Source organism: Chiloscyllium plagiosum, unplaced genomic scaffold, assembly GCF_037043375.1.
Source record: "Chiloscyllium plagiosum isolate Xiang-an unplaced genomic scaffold, Cpla_swu_hap1 HiC_scaffold_5, whole genome shotgun sequence".
Taxonomy (NCBI): domain Eukaryota; kingdom Metazoa; phylum Chordata; class Chondrichthyes; order Orectolobiformes; family Hemiscylliidae; genus Chiloscyllium; species Chiloscyllium plagiosum.
In genome coordinates this window covers 10,790,349-10,806,294 of record NW_028270143.1, presented here as the reverse complement: position 1 = coordinate 10,806,294, position 15,946 = coordinate 10,790,349, and the positions used below count along the sequence as shown (strand labels likewise).

General features: G+C 40.8%; 1 protein-coding gene and 1 long non-coding RNA gene across 3 annotated transcripts in view; one reads left to right on the top strand and one right to left on the bottom strand.

The window, feature by feature from the left end:
* The window catches only part of LOC148149871 (uncharacterized), a 120,018-nt gene that overhangs the window by 71,240 nt on the left and 32,832 nt on the right, over nt 1-15,946 (top strand). The window lies entirely within an intron of this gene.
* spmip4 (sperm microtubule inner protein 4) overlaps nt 6,497-15,946 on the bottom strand; it is a 60,247-nt gene continuing 50,797 nt past the window's right edge. For both annotated transcript variants that reach the window (XM_043691013.2, XM_087986988.1), the window contains one exon: nt 6,497-10,066. In XM_043691013.2, coding sequence (XP_043546948.1) covers nt 9,197-10,066 — 870 coding nt within the window. In that variant the 3' untranslated portion in view covers nt 6,497-9,196. The remainder of the gene's footprint in view (nt 10,067-15,946) is intronic.

The window sequence follows — 15,946 nt, the reverse complement described above, 5'->3', positions numbered from 1 at the left end:
TTCACAGTTTACAAAACAGTTAACATTTACAGCTGTATACAGAGAAACAGCAATTTTACAAGGGAGAGGAATGGCAAAGCCAAGCCCCAAACCCTGACATTCAACCAGTTTTCAGGGAAATGAGGACAAATCTCAAATCCCAGTTTCAAACATGACAAAACAGTAACTGTGACATTTGTACATACAAGACAGTCTAATTACATAAAAACTAGTGCATACAATACAGACCCCCAGAAAACCCAGCAGGCACCCTCGCCCCTCCCACTTTCCGGCCACTCTAAGGCAGCCCGCCCCGACACACATTTCTGGTTCTCGGTCCACCCCATGCCCCTTCCAGTTCTCAGTCAGCCCAGACACACCTCGCACTCCTGTTTATATCTACCAGCTCCGTGATTGGACCAGATTAACAGCTTCAGTCAGGGAATTATATTCTATGAGGTTGACCTGGCTGACCTCATTGCGATCAGTTTATCCATCCACCTCCGAATCTGACGACACAGGCCAGTTTTTGTTTGGTCACTCCTCCTGAGACGTCTTTGCACTGGGTCAGGTTCCTCCCACTCTGCCTCTGATACAGATAGTGTGTAATGCACAGTAGCTCACCTCTTGCATCCGGAGTGCTTGGAAGAAATACATTCTCTTCTTCAACTGGAAAAAGTGTTGAGGCGGTGACATCCACTATGTCCATCTCAGATTCCGAGGTATCCTCAACACTTAGTCATAGAGTTATAGAGATGTACAGCACGGAAACAGACCCTTCGGTCCAATTCATCCATGCCAAGCAGATATCCCAACCTAATCATTTGCCAGCACCTGGTCCAAATCCCTCTAAACCCTTCCTATTCACATACCCATCCAGATGCCTTTTAAATGTTGTAATTGTACCAGCCTCCTCCACTTCTCTGGCAGCTCATTCCGTACATGCACCATCCTCTGCGTGAAAAATTTGCCTTTTAGGTCCTTTTTATATCTTTCCCCTCACCCTAAACCTATGCCCTCTAGTTCTGGACTCCCCTACCCCAGGGAAAACGCTATGTCTATTTATCCTAAACATGCCCCTCGTGATTTTATAAACCTGTATGAGGTCACCCTTTAGCCTCCAATGCTCCAGGGAAAACAACCCCAGCCTATTCAGCCTCTCCATATAGCTCAAACTGATGGAAAAGGAGAACCCATGGGTTCAAGAACGGCTGGAAATGCTGTCAAGGAGCTAGCCAGGTGATGTTCCTGCACTTTTGCTGCATTTGCTGCTTTCATATGGTCCACATGCTTGTTCAGGGCCGACGTACTTACCTGAACTTTGTACGTCACTGGATCTGACCTCACGTCGACCATATCGCTTATCCATGCAGGGCCATTCCCATGATTCGGACTGCAAACTTCATCCCCTAAAGTAAACTATCTCACTCTTGCTTAGTCTTCTATCCAGCTTTGGCGTTCCTGATGCTATTTCACCCTCGTTACAATCAATGGTAACTGAACCAGCTGTTTCTCATAAGAGATTGGAACCAAAGTCGTACCCTTAATCTGTAAAGGATCCTGGTTTTCATTCTTTCATGGGATGAAAGCATTGCCTGCCAAAGTAAATATTTTTTGTCCAAGCTTAGTTGCCCGTGAGAAGGTAATTGGGAGAAACCTGGAGCCACATTTAAAATACAGTATTGTTAGTGTCTTGAAAAATGTTCATATTACAGAGGACGAATTACTGGATGTCTTGAAACGCATAAAAGTGGATAAGTCCCTAGGACCTGATCAGGTGTACCCTAGAACTCTCTGGGAAGCTAGGGAAGTGATTGCTGGGCCTCTTGCTGAGATATTTGTATCATCGATAGTCATAGGTGAGGTGCAGGAAGACTGGAGGTTGGCTAATGTGGTATAATGGATAGTGATGGTGGAGGCTATATTTTCTTTCCATCACACAGAAGACCAGGAATTTCCCACTTTTACTGCTTACCACTGGTCAATATTGGAAGGATTAACAAGTTGGTACTCAATGTGTCAGTCTGTGTTAGGAGTGCATTTCTTTGGCCATTTAAGGTTTGGAAGGGAACTTGAACCCAGAGCTTCTGGCTCAGAGACAAACATGCTACTCGCTGCACTATAAGACCTCCCAAACCCCTAGTCATTCATCCATTTTGAATTATCCATGGACTACGTGCATCTTTCTCAACCTCTCAATCTACATTTTATAGGACCTTAATCATTGGTGTTGCTGTCTTGGTTGGGTAGAATGCTTGAAGATATGATAGTGTCTGTTATAATGATTGCTGTGTCCGTTATAATGATTGCTATGTCCCTTATAATGATTGCTGTGTCTGTTATAATGATTGCTATGTCCTAATTATCTTGGAAGAAATTATAGGAAGAATCAGGATGGCCACCAATGGTCAAGATAAAGAAAGGCAAGATCATAAAACAGACCATGCACTTTCTGAGCAAGATTAGTCATGCCATAAGGATTTGCAAAGCAAGCCAGTGTAGGAAGAACACTATTAAATCAAGGAGATCTTTTGAGTGGCAGCAGGTCTCCAACCTTATACTAATTAATGTTCTTCCTGGTTTAAACTTCAAGTTGCATCATTGTGAGATGAATATTTGAACTGTGTGGCTGGCTCCTGTTGTCTGTGGTTGCCTTGGACTTGGATGGTGGCTTCCTGAGCCAAGCTATTTCAAATGAGGCCTTTATGTTAATTTTTCTGGTCACATTCTGTTAATTGAACATCAAGCTTTGTGTCGCAAATGCAAAGTTTTCCAATGGAGTTGTGTTTTTCAGTTTCAGTTGTTTTTGAAAAGAGCTGTTTCTCTGTAGGCACAGTCAAAAAATATTTTGGCCGGAACAATGCATTCAGTTGATATAAAGGAACCATCATGTGGAATTTCCAAAGGTAGCTATGGACCTCTGGAGAAATACTGTAGATAGGGAGTTAAACACTCACACATTCTCTAGAGGTTCTTCAAACATCCTACTGCAGAATGAGTGTTGCAAAGTTATTGTCTGTGATATTCATGAAACAGAGACATCTCCCTGTATCACCTTCAAATTGTAGTATCATTGTGTTGGACTAGTAGGGAGATTAATATCTCATGATTAGGTTAATTTACTTGTAATCATGCAATCAAAGTATATAGCAACAAACCTAAACTGGGTGGCATGGTGGCTCAGTGGTTAGCACTGCTGCCTCACAGCACCAGGGTCCCAGGTTCAATTCTAGCCTCAGGTGACTGTCTGTGTGGAGTTTGCACATTCTCCCCGTGTCAGTGTGAGTTTCCTCTGGGTGCTCCGGTTTCCTCCCACAGTCCAAAGATGTGCAGGTCAGGTGAATTGGCCACGCTAAGTTTTCCATAGTGTTAGGTGCATTAGTCAGAGGGAAACGGGGATGAGTGGGTGACTCTTCGTAAGGGCGGTGTGGACTTGTTGGGCCGAAGGGCCTGTTTTCACACTGTAGGTAATCTAATCATTATGTGATTTAATTGTAACCTATGTAAAGCTGCTGTTGGACAGAGAAAGCACCTGAATGATACCGGCGCTGAAAATGTGTTGCTGGAAAAGCAACCTGAATGATACCCTCCAGTGCCTCACTGGCAAAGTGTGGCATTCTCACAGACACTTGGGAATCACTGGCTCAACACTGTCCAAAGTGGAGGAGGAGTGGCCGCGAGGCACCGAGGACCTTGAGACGTGCCCCATCGGGAAAAAATGGAAGCCAGGCAAAAACAGCGAATGGAGTTTGCTGCCACACCAATACCTCACCCACCCCTTTGTGTGATGCCCCAAGTGTAACAAAGCGTGTGGTAGCTGCATGGGTCTGTAGAGCCACCTATGTACTCACCCGGAGAGTGTAAAAGAGTCATCCTCATCTGTGAGGGACCACCAGTGGTAGTGTAGATTTTAGTACTTCATTAGAAGCTGACTCTGCTTGGTCTCAGGTGACAATAAAGTGCACTGTGGGACTTCACTGAGCTACATTGCAGGAACTTTCAACCTTCAATGCTGAAGATGCTCAAAACTCAGTCTGTTGAATTCTTATTAAAATACATGGTGTTATCAATAAATAAACACTAACAAGGATTTATTGCGGGAAGGGAGGGAGGAAAAAATTAAACAGTTGTGTTTGACATTAACTTTGTTTAATTTGTAACACTTTAGAACATGAACAATTTCATGTGGCTAAATGTAATTTAGTATTTTTGTATCTTTGTATTAGAGTTAACCTTGTAACATGTGCTCAGGTTTGTAGCTCTATAGTACTTTAGACTTTTATCACATGATTATGTAATGACTGAATGTATAAGGATATTTCTTTATTTCACCTTTTATGCATTGTTCACATTATACACATTCTGTTTAACAGAAATACTACATCCTTTGTAATCTTTAATGTGAGTAATCTGTGATTTTTTGTATTAGCTCCATATAGTTTTAAGTTTAAAAGCAACATTTCCACTATATCCTGTTTTATAAATGAATAAACTCGTTCCAGGTAACCACAACCACCTCACCTAGCAGATGGCCTCTAAAACCAGTCACTGATAAGGTGTTTACTTTGTTAGTAAGGTAATTTGTTTTAACTCTTACCAATTAAGGAAAATTGAGATGAAGAGCTTGGATGAACAATCACAAGGACATGACACTGTTGTGCCTACCACACTGTGTGTTTTAACTCTAATATCTGGCAAAAAAAAACTGAGTCGACTCTTCATTGTAATAAATGATAACATTCACTCAACGCAATTAATATTATAATAATAAAATGCACAATAAACTAACAATTTACACCATAAATCTAATCAACTACCTTGTGCTTTAACTTAACTCCAGATGATCACTGCCACCACACGAGACCTTGGCTTTGATCCACGTGACCATGATCATCTTTTGCTGACAGTGCTCCCAGGGGTATCTTCTCTTCATGGTGGTTGGTCTCGAGATACCATCCCTGAGGATGGTTCTGCAGTGATACCTTGAAATCTTTGTGCCCTTTTGGGAGGGTCTTTGGTGTCCACCAACACATCGATCAGGGCCCAAGTATCCTGATCAGTCAGACCAAACCAGGCGTTGATATGTCAATGGCAGGGTGGTCCTTGAACATCCATTCCTGGAGATGTTGGGGGCACATAGGTCAGGTCGCCCCTTTCCAAATAAGACTGTGAGGCATCCTTTTGTCTGATGAACAACTCAATGTTTACGATTGTCCTGGGGATTTGAATTCAATTCCATTCAATTCAAATTCAAGTGTATATTGTGTTGCCTGCAATAGTTAAATCAGTTATATACTGTCTGTCTGTAGCTGCAGCCTGTCTGGATTCTGCAGCTTGTTTATTTCAGTGTCATTGAGCACAGTCACTTCGGTCAAAGTTTGTCTCAATTTCTCAACATGCCTCATGAATTGTCCTTTTTCTCATAAGTCCATCATTTTGAGCAGCCCATCTGGCCACAACACCATGCAACCTCCTATCATGATGGCTCAGTGGTTAGCACTGCTGCCTCTCAGTGCCAGGGACCTGGGTTTGATTCCACCCTTGAGTGACTGTCTTTGTGAAGTTCGCATGTTCTCCCCGTGTCTGCATAGGTTTCCTCTAGGTGCTTTGGTTTATTCCCACAGCCTAAAGATGTGCAGGTGAGATAGATTTGCTATGCTATGGTGTCCATGGGTGTGTAAGTTAGGTAGATTAGCCATGGGAAATTCAGGGGTAGGAGAATGGGTCTGGGTGTGCTGCTTTTTAGAAGGGTGATGTGGACTTGATGGGTGGACTGGCCTGCTTCCACACTACAGGGAATCTATGAACAAATGGGCAAGGCAGCTATCATAAATACCCTTTTGGAAAAATAATGGGTGGGGGTATAGATAATTAAAATCTTACCAAACAAATCAGGAGATAGTGGGAGGTCACACCCATCAGGGTTCCTTAAAACTTCAAATCCAACCACCAATTGATCATGCCCCATTTAAATCAATTAGAAATGAGCATTGCCTCACCAAGAATTAAAGATGTCGTACATTTTGCAATGGCCATGAAAGGGTTAATAAGCAGATTTCAGGGGTCACAGCTCACATATCAAGTTTGAAAAGGGAATAAGAGAGCCTGCTCTCTTGTTGGAAGCATAATACACCGGTGGTGTTGGAGACAGATCAGTGTCTGAGTGTTGACTGCATGTCCTAAGCCAAAGTAGAAAGGAGAAATCATAACAAGTCTGCAAAATCATCATCCTGTTTGACAGGTATGCACTTTAAGTAATGTCATCTCAGTTACCACCTCCTGTTGCCTTAGTGGTTAAATTCCCAAAGGAACAATCAGATGTTTTGTTTTCAGATTAAATTGTGACTTATACCTTACAACTGCACTAAAGCCTCAGCGGGTCAGTGTGGACTTGTTGGGCCGAAGGGCCTGTTTCCACACTGTAAGTAATCTAATCTAATCTAATCTAATCTATGTCAAAAGGACAGCCAACAGAAAATTTCACCATTCCTCCAGCTGTGATATTGATAAACTAAATGTGTGTTAGTAAAGAGTGAAGAGATTGTGTATACAAATTATTCCTTTACTGGTATAAATATAACAATTTGCGTGAATTCAGATTCCTCTTTACTCATTATTTTTCTATGTCTAATACATACAAAATATCAATGATGCTCACTTATTTTCATACATGAAATCAAAACAACATATACAATTGTAAACAAATGTGTAACTTTGCACTGAAGAAAAAAATCCACCCAGTGGTTATTTGTTATTCTGTGGCTGTAGAAGTATTGACAGTACATCACCAGAAGTTATTTTCATTGTAACAGAACAAAATATTACTTTTACACGATGCTAAAAGGCTTCATGGCTCGACAGAGACAGGATTTGATTAGAAATGGACGTAAATGAAGCAGGACATTTTAGGGAGAATGCACAAAAGCATGGTGAAAGTGGTGAGCTTTTCAGGAGGAGCTCAAAGAAGGAAATGAGGGAAGGTTGTATGGAGAGGCCCAGTTGCAGAGGGTGGCACACAGATGGCTAAAATGTCAACTATATCAATGGCGGGTTGAAGTGAATGAGTGATACACAAATGGCCAAATAAATGGAATGTTTGATGTTGGGTGGCTCCAGCAGGATAAAGGCAGGTACAAGACTATGAAGCAGTTTAAACATGCGGTTGAGACACTGAGGGATCTGAAGCAACTAATTAGATGGCTCCAAGAACTTCCTCTTCCTCATTGATCAGTCTGTGTGCAAAAGACAAGGCTGAAGCACTTGCAAATATCTTCGGCCAGAATTGCTGAATTAATACTCCAACTTGGTCTTCCCTTGAAGATCCCAACATCACAGATGCCATTATTCAGCCTGACTTAATACATGCAAATCCAAGTAAAGGTTAATTGCACTGGATATGACAAAGACTACAGGCTGTGACAATAGCCCAAATGTAACTCTGAGGGCTTTTGCGCCAGAGATAGCTGTGTCTCGAGCCAACTTCTAGATCAGTTGTTAATTTTAAATCTGAGATAGATAATTTTTTTTTCAACAAAGTATTAAGGGATATGAGCCAAAGACAGGAAAATGGAGTTAGGCCATAGATCAGCCATGATCTTATTGGATGGTGAAACAGAATTGAGGGGTTAATGTCCTCCTCCTGTTTCTGTGTTCCTAGCTGTTCCAGTACATCCACAACACTGGCATCTACACAACAGGATGGAAAATTTCCTTTCATTGTATTTTCTTTCTTCAAAAATAGGTCAAATCCAATCCAACCAATTAGCATTTAATATTCTACTCTCAGTCAGGATGAAAGTGTTGGAAAGTATTTTCATCAGCCCATTAAACAACATTTACTCACTAATAACCTGTTCACTAATGCTCAGCTTTGGTTCCACCAGCAGATTTAGACCTCAGTATACCACTTGTCCAAACATGGGTAATTGAGTTGAATTTCAGAGGCTTGATGAGAGTGACTGCCCTTGACAGGAAAGCAGCATTTGACCTAGGATGGCATCACGGAGCCCTAGCAAAACTGAAATAATTGTTGAGCAGGGGAAACTCTCCACTGATTGGAGTCATGTCTGCCACAAAGGAAGATGGTTCTTGTTATGAGAAATACTTATTTGAGTCACAAGATACTACTGTATTAATTTTCCAGGGCAGTGTCTTCTGTCCTAGCAACTGCTTCATCAGCGACTTTCCCTCTATTATAACTCATGATTGCACAATGTTCAGTTCTATTTGACAGCATAGTAAGTGGTGTGCCATGTGGTCAAGGTAAGTACAAAGAGATCATCAGAAGGGGGAAAATATTGAGGAATGTGTATTTAAAATGGGGGCAGGAGGGACGTTGAGAGGGAACTCTTATCGTGAGGGCAAGGCGAAAAGGTGAAACAGCAGAGATAGCTGAATGATGGCCTCACTCTTTGATAAAGTAGTTCACAACTTCCTCCTGGTTATTGTTAGCTGTGACAATTGAGGGGGCAGGAAATATCAGGATAAGCAGGCAGGCATTAGTGAAGAAAGGGTTGTTTTTGCAAGACCAGATGATTCTGGAATACTGGATGGCTTTACCAAAGGAAAGAAGCTAAAACATGCATGTTTCCTCCACTCAAATCTCTGCCCCTTGAGGTTGATGGACTGAAGGTGAAAGAGAGTCATATTATTAATAGGGACAATGACATCAGAATGGGATGGACAAATACGTAAGCAATCCCTGGAGGAATAATGGCAAATCCCTGGAGGAATAATGGCAAATGCAGCGCTAAACACTAGGAAGTTGGTTTTTAGAAAATTTAGTTGTAAGTTATTTCAGGACAGACATAGAAGGAAATGATGTTGTGAAGATGTGAATCTTCAGAAATACAAGGAAATTCATTGTAAGTGGCCTTGATTTTGACAGAGACCAAGGGAGCAGATAGGCCACAGGAGACTGCAAGGCTGTGGTTGTATGGAGATAATCAGGGAAGTATAAATAGAGGAACAGGTTTCAGAACTAAAGGAAGCCAGTGAATTCAGGGGAGGGAAAGCAAAGTGGGATGAGAAAAAAGATTGAAACCACTGAGAATGAAGAGTTAATGCAGAATCATTAAGTGAAGATTAATTTTCTATTTGATCCAATGCAATTTGTGTACCAAAATTCCACAAAGTTCAGACATTAAACTACAGTAACTTAAAAGGCAAATCATTATTACCTTTAATATTATCAGAGGTTCAGAAAAGCCATGGGTATTTATAAAGTTCCATTATGGAAATAAGAAGAATTTAATCCAAAGAAAGTGTGTCTCCTCCCTGAGTAGATGTTATCTCGATAATCCAGTGTTTTTTCAGGAGCTTCCTCATGTAATCGCTTATGTATTTCTGTTTTATTGAATGCATAGGGAAATTTTAGCTGCGAGACTTGAAGCCTAGGGTTGTCACAGATCAACATATTACACCTTTCCAGCTGTGGCATTTCCTTATTCTCTGAAGCATATGATGTATGTATGGGCTGCATATCGCCAGATGCAAAATTGAATTCTCTACCACATTCAGGATCTTTAATCTCAACCCTATTTGGTGAAGGTGGTTTGCTCAGAGATATCTGGTTCTGTTTTGTTGTAAAACCGGCTAACTTACTCTGTGGTAAATCTACATAGCTAATGTCATGTTGGACTGACTTTCGTCTCTTCCAAAGGGGCTGAGCATTCTCAGAATCTGTTATTTTGCAAGCTTGGTCCATATTGATAACCGGAGTTGCCCAACAATCCATCACCCTTTCTTTCTGATGTTGGTTAAATGCAGAGGGTTTTTCGGAATTTTTCATTTGCTGAACTTTGTATCTTAACAAACGGATGTCATACTCAGGGCAGGAAGCACTGGATATAGCTGTTTGGCAACGCCTATTTTGCCAAGAAATTGGTTTCTCTTCCCTACATATTTTTACCTCATCAACTGGTTTTGAATCAGTTTCACATATGGGCGTTGGTGACTTGGCTTCGTGCACTGGTACACTTGGAGATTGATAACCAATGGCATCATCTGTGGAAACCTTACTGCTTTCCTTTTTCTTCATGGGCCGCAACGGTGGATTTGGCAAAAAGGCTGGATGAGACTGTTCTTTCTGTTGGAAAATTTAAAATAAAGTAAGGCAGTAGAACAAAATACCCAACATTTAGGTTGCTAGAAGATAGTTATTAATATTCATATCTACTGGTTTTAATTTTCTGCTCATTTCAAACAGATCGGACTTTACATTTTTACATGTCTAGATAGCAAAAACTTGTGGCTGGTTAAAATAAGGTAATACATGATAGATCAATCACATATTCAACTCTATGTTTGCTAAGAACTCTAAAACTGAATAATTTACTCAATGGATATCAATGAGGAACAAGTAAACCATTCAAAACAATGCAACCAAACATCAAATAGTTTGTTTTATGTTGGAAAACTGTTTATCTCAAACTAATAATATGCAGGAAATCTCAAAGTGGGAATTGTGGAGATGAGATTTAATGAATATGTAGATGAGCTTCTGAGATATCCTTAGCGGTCACTGAGTTCTCAGTACTCCTGTGATAACAGTCTGCAAGAAGAGTGAGATTTGGACAGCTCACAGCATGGAGCTGTGCAACTCTGTCTTCATGTACATATTGTCAACATTGTTATCTAAAAGATTGTTACCAAAAGTCTGCACTGGGCTTGTATGAAGAACCAAAAAAACCGAATTAAAACAGTATTCAACTTGAAATTTACTGAAAACACTACAAGGTTGGGGGAAAGAGCAGGAGAGTGAGATTGTTTAGAGCTAATTTATTAAGTCAAAGAGTTGGTATCAGGCATGACAGGCTAGAATGGCCTTTTTCTATGCTTTTTAATTCTCTTATGCATCTTCTAGTTCCTGAGTGAATAGACTTACATTATTAGCCACTGGTTACTAAACCTCCTGCCTCTTTCCCAACTCTATTACATTCCTCCATAATTTTAGAAAGTTCAGTTACAGTTTCCTTTAACTTCCTCTATTCAAAGTACAACCTACCAAGTTTCTTTAGGCTCTTGAGTTAACTGAAGTCCCTTTTCCCTGATATTAATAATTCTTCTCTGCATTGTTCCCAAGGCCTCAATTGTTTGCCTGACATTGGATCCAATCCCACAGCTGGGGCCTAACCAGTGTTTTAAAAAGGCTTATCATAATCTCCTTGCTTCTGTGCTGCCGGTTTATAAATCCCAGGAAACAGTATGACATTTTAACAACCTTCTCAACATTAAATCATTCTTCTGTGTGGGCTTTGCTGGCTAAGCCAGCAGTTATTGTGTTGTCAAATCCCACTGGACAAGCTGGTGGTGAGCTGCCTACTTGAACGGATGCAGTGATATGGAGATAGAGACACAGATAATGCTATTTGGAACTCCATGATGTGCACCCAATGCCAGAGAAGAAATGGTGATATAGTTCCAAGTCAAGATAGTGTGTGGCTTGAAAGGAACTTGCCTTCCATGCTGCTGCTGCCTTGCCCTTCTCGTTGGTAGCAGTTATGGTGGTGGTGAAGATGGTGGACAGGATGCCAGTCAAGTGGATGCTTTTTATTGGACAGAGTCAAGGATATCTTGAGTGTTGTTGGAGCTGGACCCATCCAGGCAAGTGGAGAGTATTTCATCACACTCCTAAATTGTACCTTGTAGATGGTGGGCAGACTTTGGCAAGGCAAAAGGTGAGTTACTTGTTGCAGAGTTCCCAGTCTCTGGACCTCATCCAAGTCATAAATCACGAATAGCTTCATGGCCAAACACTGATCCTTGCAGCACCCCACTGCCTGCTACTCAGAAAAAGACCCATTGATTGCCATATTGTTTCCTGTTTGTAAACCAATTCTCAGACCATGTTAATATATAACCCCTGTCTCATGTGTTTTAACTTTGCCCATTAATCTCTTATGTGAGACCTTATGAAAACACTTCTGAAACTTCAAATTCATCACACCCATTGGTTCTCATTTGTCTAGTCTACTAGATTCATCCTTAAAAAAAATTCCAATAGACTTGCTAAGCCTTTCATAAACCTATGCTAGCTTTGTTCAATCTAATTAATGCTTTCCAAATGTTCTGCTTTCAGTATTTTTTAACTCTTCCATCAACCCACGCACCCCTGATATCAATCTCTTCAACCTGTCTGAATTGTTTCCAATACATTTCAATCCTTCTTTAAAATTAAAAGAAAACTAAAACTGCACACTGGAAAGGTGCCTCCTCATCCAATGGCTAATGGAGCTGCTTCTGGGGCCAATTAAGGGCCTTATCCCACTGTCAGTGCATTATAACCAGCAGCAAACAGGGCATCAACTTAATAGATGGACAACTGATGAACCATAATCTTTATGTAGCCAGGCATCAAATTTGTCAGAAACACATCTATAAAGTGCCCTTGGAAGCAATGGTGTTATTATACTATTAGTACTAGTGTAGCTGTGTATAAAATGTGTTATTAAACTCAGGGTAAGCCAGGAGCCTTGCAATCTTCCTTGCAATCCCCCCTTCCATGCAGTCAGGGGAGGGGTGGGGACGAGGGTATGGAAAAGGTAAGGGCTTTTTATTCAGGCACTTTATCTATAAAGGGCCCCCTGTCAACAATGATATCAATCCAGCCATACCCTTAATGCCTTCATCCATCACCCCCACTCCTCAGTTGCTGTGGCAAATGCAGACTCCACTTACCTTGTTGATGGGGTAGGATTTTCCCATGCAATTCTCAGTTTCATCCCTCACTACTCCCAAACCACTGTTCATAACATGTAATTAGGGGTTCCACACTGCTGAGATAGACTCTGCCCAGTATTTCAACTATCTTCACTATCCCCAGTACCAGCGTAAAATTCTACGCAGTGAAAAGAGACAATGAACTGAGGTTATGTAGATGAAGAGAAGTATCTCTGCTTGGATTTAGGGGAAATAAACTTGGAGACTGCATCGACATAGATAAGATGAGGCATGGTGTTCTAAAAATGCTACAAACAGCTTTGTCTTAAATTGTCAACAAGGGAGTTCACATGATGGAAGACCACTGAAAGAAAGCTTAATAAAAAAAACAACTTTCTAGAGAGGTTCAAAACCTATGACTTAAACAAAGAGCTAAGTGTATGATTCAGCGTTGCACTTTTAAGAGAATCTTCATTTCAATACAGCAACACAGGTCAGTGCCTTAAAAAGGTTATTAAAGAGAGAGCACAGAGGAGACCTTTTTTGCAGTCGGGAGCTGAGATCCCTTACTGATCCTCTGAAGAAAAATCTGCAATCAACATAAGCTGGGCGCTTCAAATTTCCTTCCACACCCATCAGAAATTTACCTGTACCTCTACCAATGTCATCTACTGCATTCATTGCACCCGGTGTGGTCTCCTCTACATCTGGGAGACAGGACGCCTTCTTGCTGATCATTTCAGAGAACATCTCTGGGACATCCACACCCACCAACCCAACCGCCCTATGGCTGAACACTTCAACTTCCCCTCCCACTCCGTCAAGGACATGCAGGTCCTGGGCCTCCTCCACCGCCAAACCCTTACCACCGACGCCTGGAGCAGGAACGCCTCATATTCCACCTTGGGAGCCTGAAACTATATGGGATAAATATGGATTTCAGCATTTCCCCTCCCCTCCATATTATCTCAGTCCCGAGGCTATAACTCAGCATCGCCCTCTGGACCCATACATCACTCCACCTCCTAACCTATCACCTTCTCTCTCACCTTCATCCACCTATCACTTTCCCAGCCACCTTACCCCCACCCCCTCAACCCCACCCTCCTCCCATTTATCTCTCAGCCCCGACCCATAAGCCTTATTCCTGATGAAGGGCTTATACACGACACATCGATTTTCCTGCTCCTCAGATGCTGCCTGACCTGCTGTGCTTTTCCAGCACCACACTCTTGACAATTCAGATGACTGTATGAGTAAACCCCTGAAAGCTTATTGGAACATTTTGATGCCAGATATCATTGAAGTATGTATCTGCTGCATGGAAAGTACCAAAGAATTTCATATTTATCATTATTTTTCTTTTGTTTTTCTCTGTCTGGTAAATCTGCGATCATTTTGCATACCATTTTGAAATCTTGCTCATCTTAACGTTTTGAAAATCGGAACAAATAAACTAATGCCTTGAAGTATAACAACGTTTTGAGTAAGCCATCAATTTTTTCTCTTGTAATTCAATGTCAAAATTACAAACCAGAGTGTGTGTTTCAAAATGTAAAGACTTAAATCTTATAAAAGTTTAAATCTGCTTCCACCACTTTTCAGGAGCATATTTCAAATAGATAGAAAACTCTCCTGTAACTCATAGATAGCTTGCCATTATCTTAAATCTGTCATCTGGGTATTAAATCTCCTGACCATTAAAACAGTGCCATTTACTTTATCAAATTGCTCAGAAGTTTGAATATCTCTATCAAATCACCCTTTATAACTCAAGGAGAACAATACTAGCCTCTCTACTCTTCTACATAAAGTCCTTTATCCAGGGTATCAATCTTGCTAATCTCCTCTGCACCCTCCTCAAAGCTTTGATATTCTTCCTAAGGTATGCGGCCCAATATTCTAGACGTTTACATTTGGCTTCAAGGAGATTTGTTGTCATTGGGAAAGGTTCATAGTTTAAGATTTGACTAGTTCAAAAGTCAGAGAAAATAGCAAAATGCATTAGGACTTTCAGAGGACTACAGGATTGGAGAAGATATATATGGTGACTTAAAACATGAAGAGACTTTATTGGGAATGTGGAGAGATGAAGCCCAGGCAGCAGAGGAAGTGCACAAATCTCCAAATAACTCATTAAACCAACTTTTCAAAATCTTGCCCAAATGGGGAAATCTGCAAGTTGCACATTAATTGGACTATCAACCAGCTCAGTATCCATCAAATCAAAGAGGAACAAGTCATCGTCAATCCCAGGGGACTGTCTGAGAAGAAAGCTGATTTTTAAGAGCATTCAGCTGAGGCAATATTAAAGGAGTTGCGTTTATTACATTGGGCTTCTCGAAGGGAAGATCTCATATTGGACAAAACAAATGGCAGCACCATCAATATTCTCCAACCATGCCTTTGGAAATGAGTGATGAAGGTATGGTGTTCTTAGGAGGGCAGCTGGGTGTATGAAGTTGTAGGACTAATCGAGGATCAAGCTCCTTTCTGACATCTCTGAAACAAAGCTGTTTTTCTCCTGAAGAATTAATTTCCCTTTGAATTTGTTCACTTTTTTGAATTTCTTTATCTCTATACACCCACCCAAATTGAATTCAAATTAGAAGCTAAAGTTAACATATTTTAACTGCTGTTGACTTGGAGGAAACACGATTACAGAAGAAAACATTCTTTTTTTGTTTGAAGCTAGGCGTTAGGCATCATCGAGGAAGACAGCAAAACGCAAAACGGAGAGAAGAGGATTATATGCCTGTTATGGAATATAAAAGGTCTTCTACGCTGTATTCCATCCAAGCAATATCTAAGTATGAAAGACAAAATCTTATCTCATTACTGTCACAGTGAAACAAACCTGAATGTGAATTTTCCTGAGAGCATAGATAGGGCTGCCATCTAATGGCCACACTGCAACATCACAGCTCTCTGTGTATTTATCAGGTGATGATGAAGATCTCTTTCACAGCACAAATGGATTACTGTGACACATATTGAGTGTCAAATTCTGATTCATTTTCTATGTGTCTATACTGCATAAATTCTGCAGTGCACAGCATACTGTTCATTTCAAGAGCTCAATTGCAATTCAGTTGAAGCAGGGTTACTTGTAAATATATCTCAGATTAGAAAGAAAACGTTTTCTGGAAACAGTCTTAAAAACTGTTCAATAGTGAGTGAAACCAAACTTCGGGCTCAGATATTTTTTGTCACTTATGGAATCAAATCTTAACGTTCAGTCAGGAGCTTTCCTCACACCATTTAATAGTGCAGGTACCTAATCTTGAAGTGGTTTAGTTTTAATTGG